Source organism: Trachurus trachurus (genome assembly GCF_905171665.1).
Source record: "Trachurus trachurus genome assembly, chromosome: 17".
In the NCBI taxonomy this organism is placed as follows: Eukaryota; Metazoa; Chordata; class Actinopteri; order Carangiformes; family Carangidae; genus Trachurus; species Trachurus trachurus.
This window is the reverse complement of record NC_139900.1, coordinates 26,734,903-26,749,803: the sequence shown is the minus strand read 5'-3', so window position 1 is coordinate 26,749,803 and position 14,901 is coordinate 26,734,903. Positions and strand designations below refer to the sequence as shown.

Here is a 14,901-nt window from a genome sequence, read left to right as displayed (position 1 = left end):
CAGTCTTCATTTTCATATCATATTTATCATTTCATCTTAAATGCTACAAAAATGTATCAAGTTGAAGATCATATATAGTTAAAGGATCATATAGGCCCTCACTGCCTGCATTAGAAGGGAGATCATCAGGAAAAGATAGAATATGTTTATGGAGTCTGCCATCTTTTACTATGAAGTCTCCTTCAGTCAGTGCATTGATGTGACATCATGAATTAAAGTCATGATTTTCCATTTTTAGAACTACTTACCGGTTCATCCCTTAAATCATAAAAGCATGATGCCAATAACGTGGGAGTGCATATGAAAGTGAGTGAGAGGCAGAGAGAGAGGGAGAGTGAGAGAGACAATAGAGAGAGTGGGAGAGAGAGAGGTGGTGGTCATGAACCAGGGAAGCGTAAGTGACTACATGTGACAGCGCACCACACTTTATCCATAGCAGCCCTGCAGAGATGAGCCTGCCTGCTCGCCAAAGCTTCCATCTGTCTGCAGCCCTGCGAGGAGTATCTGCTATTCACCACGCTGACTCTCTGCCCCACGCTGCTCTGCTTGGGCCACGCCAACACCGACTCTGCTGGTGAGAGCTATATTTACAAACAGCTGCCGTGGCACCGGGTAGATTATCATGAGAGGGAGGAGAAGCACTGTTTTGCATGATAATATTTAACTTTCACACCTCTCTTTCTCGCATATTACAGCATCAACCTAGTTATTTTTGTATGTTGATCAGGCAATGATTCATAGGATGGATTCATTGTCTATTGTGGAAAGAAATGTGTGACAATGAATTATTTCCTGCACACTTATGAAAGGTAATATATTCAGTCAACTTTATTATTTTTGATATTTCTCCTCAATAGAAATTTCTGTGTAAATAAACATTTGTTGCAGGAGACCAACAGGCATATAGAGGAGCATCAGTCATATGACAACAGCAGAACAAAAGGTAAGTCTGACACGTTTGTAAGCGAGACAGGACGCCATGTGGAGCGCAGCAGTGTTTCAAACACTTTGAATGAAAAAAAGACAGATGTTCTCATCTAATGTTTGCACAGGAGCCCACATTGCACATGGCTACTTTATGATTTTGTCACAATTAAAATATGTCAACCCATCAAATATTTATACACAGAAACAGAGCAAAGTAAAATCACAGATAAACCTCTTTTGTCCACTTTTTCCATTGTTCTTTTTTTCAGGTGATAATTATTTTAATTTTGCATAAAACACATTCTTTCATGCGCTTTATAATGAGTTACAGATTGAAACTTTTCTTCTTTCTCCTTCTCTGCTTTGTCACTCCTTCCTATAAGTCACTCTCCTCCTCTCCTATCACCCACACCACACTTCAACCTGCTCCCCATTCACCTTCCTCACAAGGGGAAGACCAGAAACCCAGAGAAGGTGGAGTACTTCCAGCCTCCCATCAGGTTGCCTCTCTCCAGTCTGAGGTAGGCCTTATCCCCCTTCTCCATAATCACCAGGCCGGCATTGGTGGCTGCTTCTCTGGTCACGTCCTGGTCCCCTGCAAAAGCTGAAATCATTGGCCAGCCGTTCACCATCAGGCTGACCTAGAGTAGACAACGTAGAGGAATTAGGGAGTGTGTGCTGCTTCACTGCATGGAGTAACAACTCTAAGTGCCATAGTTGAGGTGCTTTACCTGGATAGTTTGTCTATTATAGGCCTTTACAACATGGAAGTTGAAGCTGTACACTCCTCTCCTTGGTGCCAGGAAGACACTGCTCTCTTGGTCAAAATGAGTGCCGACATTCACCAGAATCTGATCCAAGAGACGATACAGGATGTTATACATGAAACAGTGAAGGATACAGAGAGAAAAACATGGACCTAATAAAGAAATATGCCTCACCCTCCCTCTGTCTACCTGTACTCCCTCCAGACTCAGCTGGAACATTATTGTGTTAGATCTCAGACTTCCTCCTAACTCCTGATTCATATTTTAATACACCCATTTCCACAAAGTCAGTGAAAATGCAAACAGTCCATGCAGTATAATCCAGTGATTTTGTGGTTAGTCCAAAACGTCAGTGTTTACCTCACTGTCAGAATCCAATTTACATGTGCATCTTATTGGCAGAAGCCAGGCCTCAGACTAAAAATACTTAGAGTAGCAAACAGCTTACCCAATCTGAGTGGGAGAAAAAGTGATGTATATATTTTTTTGTCTTGGTGGCATGCTGCTTTCCACATTTTTCACACTATTTTGAAACCGTTTTGAACAACAATGGACTTTTTATAAAAGAAATAAGAAAAGAATGGCGTAGTGTAGCATCCACACACTCACATTATCAAAATAGATGATCATGGTGCGGTTGCTCATGTCGGTGGGCTCGTGGTTGGTCTGGCGGCTGGCGGAGAAGGCCACTCGCCCAGAGCCGGAGCGGACTGACATACCCAGGGCGTTCCCGGCTGGTTCGGATGAAGGGGTGGAGTCGCATACGACCAAGCATTTCCCCTCCAGGATGATGGGCTCTGTGTCATTCTGGCCTCTGGAGCCCATGGGTCCCCACAACACGAGCAGACTCAGCAATAATAGAGGGAGGTCAGAGTGGATTGACCACGGACGCATGACTGATCCTTGGCTGTTTTAGTTTAATATGCGTGAGTGATTCTACTGTGAAGAAGTGTCACTGAGGACGACGTGAAGTGTAAATAAACATGCTATGATGAAAAGAAATTGTCCTTGTGGAAATTTAAGCCTCTCTCAGAGTTCAGAGCCGATGGATTAAGAGAGAAAGTGAGAAATCTGTTCTACCATCAACTTCTACACAGGTGTCAGTGGTGTCAGCTGCACTCAGGTGGTCATCAACACAGCAGATGTGTCACAAAATGAATTTACATTCAAATGAAGCTCAGAATGGCTCGTTGACCATAGCTGTCACTCAGAGCCTTTTTGTTTTTCTGTCAGTTTGTGTGTGTGTGTGTGTGCGTGTGTGTGTGTGTGTGTGTGTGTGTCTGCCCCCACAAATCCCAAATCTCCCCAGTGTCCTACGTGCTGTGTCAGTGGGGGGCCAGAATGACAGTCACAGAAAAATCTCTTGGTATTTTCAAGTTGATTTCCTCAGCAAAAAAAAAATAAGACAAGAAGGCAGAAGGGGAAGCGGGCGGGGAGGAGGAGAGGGAAAGATCTGAAGAGATAAAGGTAGAGGGAAGTGAAGATCCCAGCTCAGGCTTTTAAATGGTGGCGACGGGGATGCAAAAGATGCTGAGAGGAGCTGAGGAGGAGAGAAAAAAAACAGATGAGGTAAGATTCTGGAGAGGTGACAGGGGAAGGATGTAGGACCCAGAAGGGAGCGAGAAAGAGAGAGGGAGTAGGGGAACAACTCCACTGAGTGACCATCTGTCTTTTACACGTATCCCCCACTCCCTCCCTCCCAGCACTGTTCAACACGCATTCCCTCACACACAACAAACACACACACACACACACACACACTTTTCTCTCACTTGCCTTTTTTTTCTCACACTTACACATGCACTAGTTATTACTTTTGCAGTTTATTTGATTTTCTCTTCAGGCGCAACAGCCTGTCTGTTACCTCATACACATTCAACTTACGAGTCACTTTTGCCCTCAATTAAGTTCCAAATGAACATTTTGAAATGCCAATCGATAGTCTTTAAGCAAAAGGAAGGGATCACAGTGCAATATTATCTATTATTAACCTTAAAAACAAGTGATGTAATGTGACCAGACTACTGTTTGCTCTATAAAGTACAATTCTAGTATTAAAAGTGAATGAAAAATAGAGATGATCACCTCTTTCCATCTGCACAAGCTTGTATTCCATATCAGGTGAGAACAGTCCCAGCAGGATTATTTTAATACAGTCAAAAAATCCTTCCTGTCTTGCTCCTGTATCACGATATTTCACCGTACGGCAGTCCAACTGAGTGTAACCAAGACGGAGTACGCTCTCATCCCTCTGTCTCTCTCCCTGTGTGTGTGTGTGTCTCTCTCTCTCGCTCCCTCTCTCTCTCTCAGCCACCCCCCTTTCCGTCTGCTTATTTCTCACCCTCTATGTTTCATCCGCCCACTCACCTTTACAGTGAAATAAAGAAAATAGGATGATAATTGGGTATCTGAGAGACTTCAAAGAGTACAGTTAGAGAGTGAGTGGCAGTTGTTTTCCCCCTTTTTCTTTAATATCCAATCAAATCAGTGATTCCTTCTCTTGTGTCTTCAAGCTGAGTTAAAAAGGATCAAGGTTGCTTGTGCACCTTCATGTGAATGAAAACATTTGCGGCTCCACTGCTCTGTGGATGTGTAACTATACCTTTGCACCAGACGCTTTAGCAGATATATAAGGCTGGATTATACGTTCTTCACCAGCCCGATGGAGAATATATAGGCACAGCTAGACATCAATGGAAAAAATACACAGAATTCAACTTTCAAACAGAGGTAGGCCTGTGCACAGCTCCAAAAACAGGAAAAAAAAACTTCTGTCATTTAGTTTCACATGTATGACTATGCAAGAAAAGGTTGTGTGGTGCAAACAAATTCAACAGCACCATAACATAGAGCATCCAAAATGTCAAATAAGTTGAAAAACAGCATTAGCATATACTGAAGTGGGCTATTGATTTAAGCTCAAGTTTTAGCTCGGTGTGTCTGATAAGCTGGCAACGGAGTGTTTCCTCACTAGTCAGTCACTTACATTTTGAATCACTGTGGAATGAAAAACACATAGTAATCTTGTAATCTTGCTACGGAAACCAATTTTCTGGCCTTTTTCAAATGAGTCATCATTTGCTTTCATCAAATTCGCCTCATATTCATGCATCAGTGGTCCTTTCGCACTGTTGTGTGTTGGAAATCATTTCCATGCCGCTATCACCTGATCACAGTTTTCAGTGGTTTCGGAGGACGAGCTCAGCTAAAAACTTCCATTTGGCAAAAGTTCCAGCACAAAGTCGTGTGGTTCCAAATGTGGAAAGTTAATCAGAACTGAATTGTCTTGGAGTAGCTTTATCTAAGTCAAACCAGCACAGTTTCCAACAGGGTTGGTTTCTCTCTGGTTTTCCTTCCCGGTTCCTTCACCTCAGACTTTCACAATCGAGATGCTGCTGCTGAGCTCGGCTTTGTAGAGTCCGAAGCCCAAGCACACGGGCTGGGTGAAGGTGGTGGAGAAAGTGTGGAGGTGGGTCAGGCTGCCAGATGGTCCCACCTCAGAGTAGGTGATGGTGCCTACTCCATAGTCCACAGCTACAGCGACGCGATTGCCAGTCATTTGGTGCGTTAGGCGGGTCTTTCTGCGATTGTGCCAGGCCGCCAGCTTCCTGTCATGCTGCTGCGTCAAGCTCCACGACACCTGGGGAGTGAAGTGACCACAAGGAACATTTGGAGGCTCATCAACAAAGTACCTTGATTATATTGTATATTTCAACAGAAGGGTGTATTTTAATATTAGCAGTTCTGTGTCAAATTTTGAAACCTTAGTATAAATGTTGTAAATTGCTCTACAAGGGTCTATTTGATGGAAAAATATTGTTGCTTCAGGGCTCAGACAGACTATTGATTCACAACACAATACTTCTGTCTTTCTCCTATAGCAAAACTTCCTTTTCATTTCACTGAAGCGAGACAAAACAATCTCAGAGGTGCCAGAGAAGAGTTCATGTCAGTTCAAATACCACTGACATAGAAGATCCATACTGTTATATATATTTCTTTATGAAATCAGCTAATTACTGTTCAAAAATATGGCATATACCTCGAAGAGCTAGCAGCTAACCCAACAAGAGACACATACTGTTTACCTTGTTGTTCCCAAAGGCGTTGTCTTCTTTTCCCTTGCGTCCGATACTTTTATAGCAGACACCAATGTCCCAGAATCCCTCAGCCTCCAACTCCCAGTAGTGAGTCCCAGATGAGAAAGTCTGGACAGTGAGAACCTGCGGCCAGTGGTCGAAACGTTCTGGATGAGCAGCGCAGGGCAGGCGGGTTTTAACGCGCGTTGCTGAGCGAAGGTCATCAGTGACGCTCAAGAGAGGATGAGCAGTGTTTGTGTCCAGAGTCAAAGGACTGGTTACTGTCAGAGGAGGAAATGAAATAATATCTATGATCATTTATTTGCTTAAATCACATTATCTGTGGTCATTTTTGCCGGTTAATTATGATTCTGGTGAACACAACAGAATCCACAGTGTGGAGAAATAAAAACAAAGCATTTTTATATAATTATCACACCTTTAAAAACCTGTGATATAAATCACAGAATGTAATAAAACATAAGTAAATAAAACGTACATAAAATGTCATTATTGGAGGAATTTTAAATAGCTATTTTGGAAATTTTGCTACATGGTGTTCATTAGATGTGACGACTGATGCCACTCTCATGTCTGTCTGTTAAACACATGGAGCTACACCTGGAGTCAGTTTGCTTAGCATAACACAAACACTAGAAACTGGTAGAAACAGCTAACATGGCTCTGTGTGGAAAAGAAAGAAAGAAAGAAAGAAAGAAAGAAAGAAAGAAAGAAAGAAAGAAAGAAAGAAAGAAAGAAAGAAAGAAAGAAATCCACCTGCACACAGTGTTCATTTAGTTTGTACAAAAATCAAAGTGTAAAATTAACAAGTTAAGGTTTCAGTGTGTGATGAGCAGGATTAAACAAAAAAGATTAGATGTGTTAATTAATGAGCTTAGGAGGTGCTAGTCATTCTGTTTCCTTCCTTTTCCACCCTTTATGCTAAACGAAGCTGTGCTCAGTAGCTGCAGCTTTATAATTAACCGACAGATATGAAGATGTATCTGCCCATCTAACTAAACAGTGAACAAGTAAATTTTCCCAAAACATAAAACTGCTCCCTTAAATAAATGAGACTAAATCTGCTACTCACAGAGCTCCCTCTTGAGTTCACTTAGACAGCGGAGGGTGGAGGTGATGAAGTCTCGATACTTGCTCTCTATGTCCTCCAAGATATGTTTCCTGTCCACACTGACAGTGTCAGGGACGAACAGTGGACAGTTCAGGTCAGCTAGTAACCTAGAGAGAGAGAGAGAGCAAAGAAAACACATATTGAAGGGTTTGTCATTTTAAGGCCTATATGTCGTTTACAGCACAGACATTTCATGACATGCATGAACTGTCAAAATACACACATCAACACGCCGAACCTAACATTACTGATTTATTCGGGACTTACTTTGTGTCATCTGATTGAAAGGCCTGAGGAAAGAAGAGTCAAGAACAGCTAAGAAACATAAGACATGACAGGATTCATTTGAAGAAAGACTTACAGTTATTCCTGTGAATGAGCCCAGCAGGACGAGACAGCAGACAAAGGCCAGGTTAAACTCACTATAACCAACCCCGTCTTTATTCCATGATACGATGGCCTAGACAGCACCAATAACAACAGTCGTGCTGCAGACTGTATAGCTGCTTGGACTCTTTTAAACCCACTAACAAGCTCTAACTGACGACAGCATCCACTATGGATTTAAATTGTAAACATCAGTGCTATTTCCACCTACTTAAAATACACTTCAGAAAATCCTATAGCCTTCCTGTGAGAGTAAGACCTGTGAAAATGCTTAAATACTTTTAAATGGTACCAAATTGGTGTGAAAGTAGGATATAAAAACTGTTAGATAACTGTGTGATTCTACTACAACCATTCAGTTCACCTTGGTACACAAGGCACGTAGGCTATAGGATTTTCAGTCATTCAACTGTCTGTAGGTTACACGTCACTCTGGCTGTCTGAAGGCCAACATATAAGCTACATTACTGTATCAAGAATAGCATGAATGAATGGAAACTAAATCAAACCCTCCAGAGCTCCTGTAGCAGCTCTGTAACTCTGCTGCAAAATGATATCAACTACTACAGTTGCATTTAGTGTTTAGTGTTAATATAGTAAACATTAGTGTGCTCATTTAACATAATGAACAAATACCTGCATGTGGCTTAAAGCAACATAAGTGTCAAAGTGCAAAAGCATTGACCAGGTTAACAGTTTTTAGGGAAGGGAGGGGCTAGGGGAGCTCCCCAGTGGGGCATTTGGTATGTTGCAGTTTGACCAGGTGATGGCACCAGAACAGTGGTTCTTAGCCTGTGAACTGTGGCCCAGTGGACGACTCCAGGGAACAACCATTGGTAGAACAGTACAGTTTTGGTGGAAAAATACATATTTAGAAAAGTGTTCAAAATAAATGTTTCAGAATTTTAAAAGATGGAATTATCTTTAAAACATCAAAATGTTTCAAAACCTTTACTTCGTCAAAGCCTGTCACTGTGATTAGACAATTATAGGACCTCAGTTCCTATAACCATACTGTAGACCTATTTCAGTTTGATCGTGCACTAAAAACATACATTTATGGCAAAACCTGGAATAGCTGGTCGGCAACAGGAAGAATTAAAAGGGAGGGGGGAAATCAAGAGGCTTTTTTTTTTTTTTAAGTATATTTTTTGGCTTTTTCGCCTTTTATTTGATAGCACAGTAGAGATAGACAGGAAAGGGGGAGGCAGAGAGAGGGGGCATGACATGCAGGAAAGGTCTGCCCGACGCTGGACTCGAACCGGGGACGCCTGCGTTGAGGACTGTAGCCTCTACATGGGGCGGCCGCTTTAACCACTGCGCCACGCACCGCCCCCAAGAGACAATTTTAACATGTAAAGCACTTTGTGTTGCATTTTATATGTATGAAAGTGCTATGTAAATAAATAAAGTTTGGGTTTGAGTTTGATCAAACAAAAAGATCAATATTGAGCCTCCTGTATGGCCCTGCTTTCAGATCAGTCTTGAATATTCAGTAGTTTAAACTAAAAGGTTCTCTGAGAAGATATTAGTGGGCCATGAACTGGAACTATTGCTCTGGATAAAAAGTTAAGGGTTCACAGTGGTTATGTTTCAACCCGAGATGATTATTAATGTTTGTGACAACTTTAATTGTAATCCATCCAATATCTGTTGAGGCTTTTGTGAGGAAAAGTCAAGGGATGACCATTGTCATTTGTATAATGCTGCTGCAGGAATCCAGAAATATTTCAGAATCTTAACTGTATCAATAATTCATTTAGACACCTCAGACCTTTTCCAGGTGAATCCACTGGTGCTGATCTTACCCAGATGAGCAGGAAGGGGTCTGTCTCAGCCAGCAGCGAGGCCAGGTAGTGCTGGATGCTCAGTGTCTTTTTCATGTCGTCTTTCACTTTAGAGCAGTCCTCGTTCACCCGCTGGATGACCTGCTGTCTCTCCGTCTTGGTGATCTCCCTCAGGGCCGTCACCAGCTTCTTCACATGAACCTGCAGGTTCGAGCCCAGCCGCTCCACCTGCGTGTCATCCTTATTCTGAGACTCCTGCAAGCAGCAATGGAGGAGCGGTGGTCGGTGCCAGATCAGTGACTGATACATAAACGGTAATACTTTAGATTAGGGAACATATATTCACCATTAGTGCTTATTAATATGCATATAAGTAGCTTACTAGCTCCTTCTTAGTAATTATTAGTAACCTTATTCTACATAGCCTTATTCTACCTCTATTACACCATGAATTAAGATTTCTCCTGATATTAACTTAATTATCGCTTATTCATTGTAAATGAATGCATTGTTGTTTCTGAATAATGATGTGAATAACCAGTGGGTTATTGGGGCCTTGTACAGGGGCAGTAGCACAAGAACAGTAATTCTTCCTTTATCACTCTGAATTAGTATAGCATTAATGCATTCATTTACAATGAATAAGCGATAATTAGGAGATAATATCAGGAAAAATCTTGATTCATGGTGTAATAGAGGTAGAATAAGGCTATGTAGAATAAGGTTACTAATAATTACTAAGAAGGAGCTAGTAAGCTACTTATAGGCTATGCATATTAATAAGCACCTGGTTAATGGTGAATATGTGTTCCTATTATCTAAAGTGTTACCATATATATACTGTATATCATCAGCGGAGCCAGGTCGGTCTGAGTCTTATCAATGAGCCAAAACATCTTCTCCTGAGACAGACAATGTTGCACTGTGTTTAGTTTAAATATTGTTACTCACAGCCATACTGGAATCAATATTCTCGTGCTCTTTGAGTAGTCGCTCTCCATCTTTCAGCTTATCCTCTGCTTTTTTGAGCAGCGTCTGGAGAATGACCTGTGAAATCACACTCTCAGTATTCTGGCAGCCTCACATTGGTGCAGAAACAAAACCTATAAACGCCGCATTTATTTTTATTCCAGCTCACCTTCAGATCATCTTCCACCTGTCTCAGCGCTTTCACTTTGTGCTGAAGGTGGCCTCCCTCCAGCAGACAGTCGCCGCACACATACACCCTCTCATCGGCGCAGTAGTAGCGGAATATCTCTGTGTGCGTCGGACACCTTCGCTGGGACAGGTCGCCCAGCGGCTCCACCAGCAGATGGGTGCTGAAGGCCGGCCTCCTCAGATGGGGCTGGAGGTGTTCAGCACACAACGACACCTCACACCTCAGGCAGGTCTTGACGGCCAGCGACGGCTGCCCTTCTTCCGCCTCGGAGGGGCAGCAGCAGTCGCACAGCACTTCGCCGTGCTCCTCCTGGCACTGGGGACAGGTGAACTGAACCTTGTCCTCGCCCTGGCCGCCCCAGGCCTCGCGGATGCAGGCCGGGCAGAAGCTGTGGCCGCAGGGCAGGGGGTGGGCCTGGCTGAAGATGTCTCGGCACACGGAGCAGGTCAGCTCTTCCTCCAGGGACGCCATGGTGAGTGGAAGGAAGGATCCTGGTGTGTGATGGTGTCACATAAAGTGAGTTTGTACAGAGGAGGGTGAGGGAGGGGAAAAAAAACACATGTAAAATCCAATTAATTGGGACTGTCCATTCCCTTAATTGGAAAAACGTTGATGCACCAAGAATTGGAAGATGGATTAAAGAGATGGCATCAAACATGACATTGGAAAAGATAACGTACATTATTAAACGGAAACATCATGTTTTTGATGACATCTGGAGACCTTTTATAAGTTTTTTAAGACATGATGTTAATGTTGGTAATTTGCTTCAGCAGGAGGAGGCTCTGAGGGAGTAGAATGTGTGATATAATGTCCTGAAACACCCTTGAAATTCATCATATAACTGTTATCAGTATTTGTCTACTTTTATTTATCTATTTATTTATTATTATTATTATTATTATTATTATTATTATTATTATTATTATTATTATTATTTTGCCTTCCTTTTTGCTTTATTTTAATGTTTTACTTATTTGGCAAGAGTAAGAGGGGAAGGGAGGGAGAATATGGAGAAAAAGTTTGCTCTGTTTCTTGCTTGTAAGAATGTCTTGTTTGATTTGCTGTAAACTGCAAACAAAAACTAATAAACACATGCTTAAAAAAAATTGGGACTGTCCAAAGTTGAAAAACTACTGGGAAGGGATTCAAAAATAATTATTTTCTATATTAAACATTGATTGACCTCTGACCCCACAATTGTATATTATAGGAGCACTCCCTAAGGGAAGATGGGGAAAAAAAGAAGCTGTATCTATTACATGTCCTATTATTAATAGCTAGGAAGATGATAACTGTCTTGTGGTTAAAACCGCTCCCTCCTGCTATACCCCAGTGGCAGGAGAGAGTGAAAAAGGTATATGTGAGAAGATAACAGCACACCTTCATCTTAAGATGGACATTTTCACAACAAGATGGGGCCCTGTAAGCAAATACTTCAATCTACCAATGTGAAACATTGTCAATCTATGCTATCTCAGAACTGTCCAAGTGTATTTGTGATTTAGAAGAATGTCAGAAACAGTCCAGTGAGCCTAAGTTGTTTGCCAAACTGTTATTTGTTTGACTGTTCAGTTTATACATTTCATGAATAACCTTTTTCATATGTACGTATGTAACAGAAAGAAAAATCTGATGTAAACTAAAAGATAGGCTATGTGTTAATACATATGAACGTCAATAAATACTTGGTTAAAAAAAAATAAAAATCCAATTAACAGAAATTAGGTCTGACGGCACCCTGACAAACTGTCACCAGCCATGTTGTGGCTCTAAATGACAGATGAGTTACATACTGTTATTACATGTCAGAAGCACTAAGGCCCAGACAGAGTACAAGACACAGCAAGTAATGAGCTGTTGGCAAGTGGGAAGTCCCTGTTTCACTCCAACTGTGCACTCAGACCAGTAATCCTGTCTACTGGGCTTTTGCCTACTGTGCTCTATGAATAGAGTACTTAACAATGTGACCACCATTACTAGGAAATGTGCAGAAGGACAAAAATAACACCTCAAGATCTAACATGAGGAAGCACATCACCATAACAAACTAATGTCTACAAATGACATAATGTTTAATCAGGGCCTATTTAAACCACAAACTGAACTAATCCAGAGTGTTGTGAGATAATTTGATTCAATTAGGCCAAATCATTTACTGGGAAAACATTGGCATACAGTGTGTGGCTATTTAGAAAAGAAAAGAAAATATTGGTGTAAATGTAAAGTAATACTGACCCTGGGCAGGTGTTAACTTGACTCACACCCAGGCTGGTGTGGTAGAAGGATCAGGAGATCATCCTTGACAGCTTCTTGGCCTAATTTGCTCTCCACGTGCTCGGCTTTAACATGTATTAACAACATTTTACAAAATGTTTATCGCAACTGAAATGTTTCATTATTTGAACTAACTGACGAAAACAAAAGTGATGCATCTTACCTGTCGGTGCCCTGGCGTTACAGCCCGTGACCGTGACTGGACAGGTTGTGTGGTCACTGTGTTGACTGTGTAGGCTAATCCCCAACAGGTTCACCTCCCCCCAAGGGATTGCTTCAGAAATGGCAGTGGACTCACAGAGGTCATGTGACACTGAGAGAGCAGGTGGGTAGTGGGGGAAATTATTAGGTAGGCTAAACTAGTTTTGTTATTTTTTACACAAAAGGCTTGTTTTAGTTATTTCTAGTCAATTTTTGCTCAAATTTTTAAACATAAAAATAAAAGTAACATAAGAAAGTCTATATACACATTAGGGAAAAAAGAGAAAAAGATTAGAATGGTAAATGGACTTGCACTTATATAGCGCTTTTCTAGTCACTTGGACCACTCAAACATTACAATTCGCATTCACCCTTTCACACACATTCATACAGCACTGTTCGCAGACAGGAACTAATCATTCACACACAATCATACATCCGATGATACATCGGAGGGCAAGTGTGGGTTCAGTGGCTTGCCCAAGGACACATCGACATGCGGACTAGGGGAGCCGGGAATCGAACCACCGACCTTCCGGTTAATGGACGACCCGTTCTACCTCCTGAGCCACAGCTGATATCACGCACATGAGCAGTGGTTCACTATGCTTTGCTTGAAAACTGATAGGTGTGCTCCACATACCTGGGAACTAAGGCAGGATATTTCCATAGCATTTCAAATATAACCACAAAATTGTCCTCAGGCTGATTCTGTCAACATAAATTTAACTAGATTTACATACACTAGAGGAACATTTTCTTCTGCTGTGGGGTTTAATGTATCATTTACTCATACACACCAGTCTGCAGTTTCATATGCTTATGGTTCATGGGTGAGTTCACTCGCTTAAAAAGTTTCAAGGTATCCATAACAACGGATGTGACAGTAGGAGGAAAGTGAGGAGTTGAAATTATCCTTAGAGTGCCAGCCTGATAATTAGTTATTCATTGCCTAATACTATTTTATTGGTTACTGTAACCAATTAAAACGAATGGAGTCACAATATCTAATCCAAATTGATTAATTCAACTTTAAAGGTTAAAATCTTCAATGATTATTGAAACTGCCATGCAAGCAGCTCTGTGGTCTCCACTGAAGCACTACTTAGCTAAATGCTAACATACTCAAAATGCTGACAGAGATAATGTTTGCCATGCTCACCATACGTCACCATGTTAGCATGCGAGCATGTGCTAATTAACACGTTTCAACTGAGGCTAATGGGGATATTTTTTGCATTTGACCAGATGATGGTTGAAGGATCTTTTACAGAGAGGATCGTTTTAACTGGAACCAGATTGCAGTGTGGGGTGTGGGGTCCATCAGGCAGCACATGGGCTCTCTGGCTCCTGATGTTTGGAGGCTGTCTCGTAGTTTTCAGCTGGCGTGAAGGCCCCCGTGGAACAGCTCATTAAGAGAATGAAGGCAGCACCCTCCAGTCACAAAAAAGTACCACAGCTTCAGCTTCAAGGCTGGTGATCTGGCTCCAGTTAAAAGACTTGTGGGGTATGTTGAGTGGATGGTGGCACAGAACAACGTAAATACAAATACAAGTGAGTCAGGCAAGAAGAGTGTCTCATTGAGGTGTTTGAAGAGATTTGCAAGTGAAGAGAGGAAGACCTTGCGATGAGCATTGGGAGGATACAAAGCAGCAACACTAATCTTTTATTTCATGTGTTCATTTAAATTAACATTTCAAAACTCTTTTATTGGCACTTTTGCACTTTTCCCCCCACAAGAAATCCAGTGTTCCCAGATGACCTATCTTGGAGATCCCTCAACTCATCCTGGTGCCATCTTGGTTTGTGTATAACGTCTCACCAACTATCAGGTGATTACCGTGAATATTGTTTGGTACAAACATTCATGTCTTGTTCAGAGATTTTTCTTCTAGTAGGCTAACATGATCAGTTTAAAATTTCTACTTTGTCAGTAAGCTCCTTTAGTTTAGTGGGCGCTACCACTGAGGTATGGCCTTTGCAGGTGATATCATGTCTGTGGACAGAAATTGTTATTGCACCAGCATCACAACTGTAAACGGTATTTTCACAAAATTTTCCAGGTGATAGCTCCGATCAAATTGAAGGTTGAGTTGGTTGTGGTCTGACCTATGAGTATTGAGCACGCATAATTTACCAATAACTTTACCATTCACTTTGATCACTTAACTCTCATTAAACTCTT

General features: G+C 41.7%; 2 protein-coding genes across 2 annotated transcripts; both read right to left on the bottom strand.

Moving 5' to 3' along the window:
* Positions 1-1,370: 1,370 nt before the first annotated feature.
* On the bottom strand, positions 1,371-2,588 carry cbln12 (cerebellin 12; the record flags this gene model as incomplete). The annotated part of the gene is made up of 3 exons (XM_083992242.1): positions 1,371-1,568; positions 1,659-1,778; positions 2,304-2,588. The coding sequence occupies 3 exons, from the start codon at positions 2,586-2,588 to the stop codon at positions 1,371-1,373; spliced, it is 603 nt and encodes a 200-aa protein (XP_083848368.1).
* A 2,476-nt stretch (positions 2,589-5,064) lies between these two features.
* trim110 (tripartite motif containing 110) lies at positions 5,065-10,709 on the bottom strand (the record flags this gene model as incomplete). The annotated part of the gene is made up of 7 exons (XM_083992237.1): positions 5,065-5,334; positions 5,783-6,054; positions 6,867-7,012; positions 7,173-7,195; positions 9,101-9,334; positions 10,031-10,126; positions 10,218-10,709. 7 exons carry the CDS (start codon positions 10,707-10,709, stop codon positions 5,065-5,067), a joined length of 1,533 nt encoding a protein of 510 aa, XP_083848363.1.
* Between the last annotated feature and the right edge of the window lie 4,192 nt (positions 10,710-14,901).